Source organism: Micropterus dolomieu, linkage group LG23 (genome assembly GCF_021292245.1).
Source record: "Micropterus dolomieu isolate WLL.071019.BEF.003 ecotype Adirondacks linkage group LG23, ASM2129224v1, whole genome shotgun sequence".
Taxonomy (NCBI): domain Eukaryota; kingdom Metazoa; phylum Chordata; class Actinopteri; order Centrarchiformes; family Centrarchidae; genus Micropterus; species Micropterus dolomieu.
Window position 1 is genome coordinate 10257320 of NC_060172.1, and position 6000 is coordinate 10263319.

The 6000-nt window shown below is 38.8% G+C and overlaps 2 protein-coding genes across 4 annotated transcripts in view; both read right to left on the reverse strand.

Moving 5' to 3' along the window:
• Window positions 1-5051, reverse strand: part of myo7ab (myosin VIIAb) — a 51257-nt gene extending 46206 nt beyond the window's left edge. For all 3 annotated transcript variants that reach the window (XM_046039943.1, XM_046039942.1, XM_046039941.1), the window contains exons 1-4: window positions 5032-5051; window positions 4265-4298; window positions 2952-3377; window positions 1121-1219 (exon numbers count right to left, since the gene is read on the reverse strand). The gene's annotated coding sequence lies outside the window, so the exon portion shown is untranslated. The remainder of the gene's footprint in view (window positions 1-1120; window positions 1220-2951; window positions 3378-4264; window positions 4299-5031) is intronic.
• capn5b (calpain 5b) overlaps window positions 4507-6000 on the reverse strand; it is a 64449-nt gene continuing 62955 nt past the window's right edge. Inside the window, exon 15 of the mRNA XM_046039945.1 lies at window positions 4507-5154. Within this exon, the coding sequence (XP_045895901.1) occupies window positions 5110-5154 (45 nt within the window). The 3' untranslated portion in view covers window positions 4507-5109. The remainder of the gene's footprint in view (window positions 5155-6000) is intronic.

Sequence of the window (6000 nt, forward strand, 5' to 3'; positions counted from 1 at the left end):
GAAATATGCCTTATTCAAATTCACATTATAAAACTTTGCTATGGTTAGGAGAGCTCTTCTACTCAGCTGGCGATGTTCAGGTTTCAGCTATTTTGTTTTGTTTAGTGTTTTGGGGTTCAGGTCGTGTTATTTTCAATCAGAATTTATTGAGAAATGTTTGTCTTTCCTTCTCTGACGGTGCCAATCATCTGTGTCCTTGCATGGACAAGATACAAAACATAGACAGAGTGTGGCCAATGTGTTACATCAGCTTGTAATGGATGAAAATAAGAAAAATAAAGCATCAGGTCTTGGTTTAGGTTTAGGTCTCTTATTTGGCAGTGGCAATTAGTGTCTAGTTGGGTCAGGTCTTAAAGACACAGGTACTGAGTCTCACTTTTAGACCTGTACAGAACTGTAGATGTTAGAGAAGACTTCTGGGACCTAACTAGACTAAGAGCCTTCAGTCATGCTAGCAGCACTGTGAGGTTGTACCCGGGAACAGAAATGCTTTGAGATAAATGCTAACATCACTATGCTAACACGCTGATGTTGAGTAGGTATAATGTTTACCATCTCCATAATCTTATTTAAGGATATTAGCATGCTAACATTTGTTTTGTTAGCACTAAAAATAAGGTACAGCTGAGCCAGATGGGAATGTTTTGCAGGTTTTTTGTCATAAACAAGCTTTCACAGATAGCTGAGCTCTCTCTCTGTCTCTAAATTCTTTACACACCCCTTCATAATTTATCTGCCTATTGTCTCTGACAGATTTTCTACTATGCAATTAACCTTGTAAATGATGCCATTAGTTAGCATAACCAGTCCATAACAACAAAAACAAAGTTTCAAGATGCTAACATCAACAGTTTCATTACATGTTTAATGAAAGGAATCAGAAAGTATGTGACTCATATCCTTCTGAATAATTCAGAATAAAAAAAGAGATGACCTTAATGTTTGAAACCTCAACTCTCCATCGTCGCAACTCATAAGACACCAAGTAAACCTGGTCAGAGATTTTCATGTAATGGGCCAACAGCAATCTTGCTAATGCCTTGGTTGCTAATCTCTGTGTGTGGTCCTTAATGCTCTTCTAACAAGCATGTGTACTGTATGTGTATCAGTTCTGACTCACATTGCAGGGATTCAGAGGCACGCAGAGACCTGAAGCATTCATCGTTGACAAAGAAAGTTTAATGTTTCCATGTCTTCCATGAGTTCTGGGGTTCAGTCTCTGCAAAAAATAGCACAAAAGTCAGGGGTGGAATGATACCAAGTACTCAAGTAGGGGGAGGAGTTATTTCAAATCCTCGAACAGCTTATTTAACTTGCGATTAATAGTTTTTTACCAAATATCTGTATCTTCCTATTAGATGTTCTTTAGAGAAATTACAAAATTAAAGTAAAATACAACTCAAAGGGACCTTGTATCCTAGTATTTGTTTTACACACCCTATTCCAAAACCATTTCCAAGAATTATGTGAGAGATCTGCATGAAATGATCCACACTTTTCTTAACATATTAGACGTCTATGTAACTGCTGTACTTGTTGAGAGTTAAATGACAAGATTGATTCAACTCTCATGTAAGGTAAAGGTAAATATTCTGCCTACCAGCACCTCTAAAGGTCACTATGTAACATGTCATATCTCATTTGTTCAATCTGTACAAAAACTGAAGTGTGAAAAAAATTTTTTTAAACATTAGGACCAGGCAAGCTGTTTCCCCTATTTCCATGATCTATGCTAAGCTAACCTGCTAGCTCCAGCTTCATAACAAACAGATTGACATGATATTGTTATCAATCTTCTTGCCTAACTCTCAGCAAGAAAGCAAATACATGCGTTTCCCCAAATGTTGAACAATCTCTTTAATAAAACTCCAGCAACCTGACTAGGGGTCTTGGGGGTTACATCAGTTACCTTTGCCATATGTTCAGCTGGTCGTAATATCATTCTTAAAAAATAATAATTGGCTGCAGTAAACCAGTTTTTAGTATTATCACTGATGGAAACACTGCAGCTCAGGAGAGAGAAGTAGTTGTTGTACTGAACTGGTGCTTTGTTTAAAGCTAATTCACATTGTTCTGAGCTCAACTGCAGTAACAGTGAGGTCCAAGCCAAATTATCAAGTGTGCCCCAATACTAGCTTCATTATATAGTCAGCACTGCGAATGTTCAAGCACTGATTTAATTGTGCAACTTTAAGACATTTTTATGGGTAAAAGGTTCTACAGGCATCTCATGTTCGCAAAGATGTGGATGAAAGCACAGTAAAAAAGTTAGTAAGCAGGCCTTGAGTTTAGGGGTATTTTGATAATTGGTTAGTCGTTTCAGTCATTTTTCAAGTGAAAATAGTTAAACATTCTCTGGTTTCATCTTCTGAAATGAGAGGATTTGACGCTTCCCGTCGTCTTAATTCACTGAAAACTGAATTTCAAGGTTTAGGACTTTTGTTCGAACAAAACAAGACATTAAAGACGACACTGACCTGACTTTTTTGGTCAAACTACATTGATTTTATCTTATCCTGACCCAAATATTTTGTTTATATTATCACATTGATCATGCTTTTTTACTATCTCTTTAGGCTCCTGTTTCCTGCTTTTAAGGTACTTCATATGATTATTTTTTAATACAACAATTTTGCTACATTCATTCATTCTTTTCTGTATCCATTTCTAACCGCTTTGGAGACCAAAAACGGTTGGCTTATCTGTCAAGAGGTAATCTCTAATGTCATCTAAATTGTGAGCAGAGAAACCATTCAGACTTTATGCAACAAACACACATATTGGAGCCAAGTGTGTGTACTTGCAGGGTACCATAATGGCTCCTGTAAGTGCTGGCATGGGACGAAGAGCAGTAAGAGGCTTTGGCCTAAAGCTACAGCAGGGAAGCAGCACTGTGGCCTGGCTGCAGGCTAAGCCCTCAGCCTCGACCCACGTTCACCTGCCTCACTTACCTCTCAACACAATTCTTTCTCCTGGTCTATTCTCCCCGTCTTTTCTGGGAAGGCGTTAAGAGGGCCAGAGTTGACAGGATGGCTGATGGTACAGGACTGGAGAAGCTGGAGGATGAACTCACGCTCCTGTCTTTGTCCGTCAGTCTCCTCCTTTGTTAAAAATCTTTCCCACGGCCTTCACCTGTTTCCCCTCTCTCGTGGTTCCAGCCGTCTGCACGTGGTTCAGCGGTTGCGGCCCGGTTACAGTTTGATTTCTGTGTCAGTGACGGGTCTCTCCAGACTCTCTTGCTGTGTCTCATTCATGGCTGCTGATCCTGATTAGCTGGGAGGTGGAGCCTGTTGGTGACAGATACAGAGACCAGCTGGGAGGTGGAGAGGGAGGTGACCCAGGTCATGATTTCCAAGTTTCTGCTCGGTTACCCCATGCTAAAAAAATTCAGTTTTCAGTTCAAAAGAGTTAGTCTCACAGGAATTAGACGACAAAACATATTTTCTCACTTACTTATTGTGGTGCAGATAGTTTTGTTTTTTGTACTCAGGTTCTGAGATTTTTGCCTTAACTAATACAAAATATGTACTTGGGGTACTTAAATTTACAACAGCAACATCTCTTTTCCAGAAACTGTTCTGTTGTTACATTAGATAATAAACAAACCTCATCTAGCGCTACGATCAGGTAAAAATATGTCCAAAACTTTCATGACATTCCCGTCAGCCTCAGCTGTACTTCTGTTTTCTGCTACATTATAATTAGCTAGTGCTAGCATGCCACAGGTTTAAACTATGATAGTGAACATAGTAAACATTATTTCTGATACACTATAGCTGTTTAGCAAAGACACACAAGACTTCAGGCATGGATTTAACAAACACATTTTTTAAAAATGCCTTTCTTATATACTTAATTTTCATGCTCATTTACATTCAATATATGATACCTATCTTATGCTGCCATTTAGCCCAAGCATCTCTTAAAAATATATATAAAAAATGTTAATCCCTGCATCCCTATGTGTTAAATGTGGAACAAATGGCAAACCATTTCATATTCTTTGGGACAGCCCAATTATCCAAGCTTTCTGTATAGGGGGTTTGGAAATTCTTTCATAATGTTACATGTGTAAGGTTGTCAGTATGCCCTAAATTGCTTAACCTTTGGGGACTTTTGGAGACCGAAGTCCTGCAGATAAGATAAACATACTATAGCCAAGTTTTGGAAAGTGGTTAACAAGCCTACACAGTTAGCTTGAGGGTCTATCACACTCTCTTACACTTGAAAAACTTGAATTGATGATTAAGGGAAAATACTCTACCTTTTAGAAGATAAGGAGATCTTTTATGGAGTTTCTAGAGGGGGAGAAATATGCAGAAGTTTACCTTGATTATTTGTTGATATAATAAATGTACATCATTTTTACTGATTTGCTTATAGGTTATATCAGTTAGGCACATTTGTCTGAATGTTTGTTCGTTCAGGTACTTGTGGAGGTATGTCGAAAATTCAGAAACAAAAAAGAGACTTCCTGGTTAAATAAAATGAGGACAAACCCAATAATACATTTTCCTGTTTTATTTCAAAGTCATGCCACAAGTTGACATTAAATACAAAAAAAAAATTAATAATTTCAGATTGTAGCTATAAAATAACCACAGTGTAACCGAGAACCAAATTCAACGAACACGCATTGAAAAAGAAAAGGAAAGCTCACGCTGAAAAGAGCACACAGTACAGAACATACAGCACAGCTCTCTGAAACCTAGCTATCAGTAAATATACCAGTTTGGAACACAAGGTAAAGTGGATATATAAAATTAACAAGGTTATAAAATACTGATAAAAGTTATAAAGATTGTAGCATCTTCTAGAAGTGTCACCATGCAGTAGGTATTCCAGTCTCCAGTTAATAAACATCAGCAGAAAAATACAAGAAGAATCACAAGCTCATTCCTTGAGTGGACAAGACTCGATCTCCGATAAAAATGTCAGCGACAAGAATGTAGAAGGTTTCCGGTGACCTGGTAAAACAGAGTCAATTTCAATACAGTCTACAAAATGCTGTCATTGAGATAAACATAATACCTGGTGTATTCTTTCTGGAGCTCCATCACCAGTGTCTTGTAACATTAGACACATGCAGCAGTATCTAAGTTGACGAGGCTATAAGATCAGGCAAGCATACCTCAACTGCATCATGTCATTGTTCTGTTGAGAAGTGATAAACAGGGAAAAGGCCTCTTAAATAATCAAAATATTTCTTTTCACCACTCCAATCCCACATATTTTCACGTTTGTCTATCAACCTTATTCCTTGTCCCATGATACCTTGTTAGCGCAATGTGTGGTGTCTTCCCCTTTTCTAGAGAATTTAGGGAAGTAAACGATGTGGGAACATTTTACATGAGATAATGTGATCATACCTATGCCTACTACTAGGGGTGGGTGGAAGGTCAAGCTGAAGAAGTGGCCTTGGATAACGGACGGTAGCATATTCATCAACTTTGTTAAAGACTTCCGATTGTTCATCGCTTCAACAGAGGCTAAGGCAACATTCTGAGTAGCTCTGAGGCTTATGTAGTACTTTGACAATAATAAAGAAACCTGTCTATGGACTGTTCCAGTCTGGGTCAGTTGGTGTTGACAGTCGGCAACTGATGTTGCGCGAGGGTGACATTCTCTTAAATATACAGCTTTACCTGAATTCCTTCTGTAGGCTATACAGTTTGCCTTGCCCATACCTCTCCATCCAGGATCTCACCCAAACTCCACTCTCAGTGGGGCCAACGACCCCACTGAGGTTAAATAGCTGAGTTTCCCTGCCAGTCAGTCAGAACTGAAGAAGTCCTTTGGATGAGGGACGAAACGTCTTCCAGTATCTTCAACCAGGTCCAGTTGCCCTTGATTTTAACCTTCGTTGGATAACTATGACCTGGATGACTGAGAATCTTCATAGACATCTCTTCCCTCCACTTCAGCACCGCCCAGCGATTCAGCATCAGTTTACAAAAAGGCTGCGCCATTAGACCCTGCTGACTGGCCATCTGTTTTAAT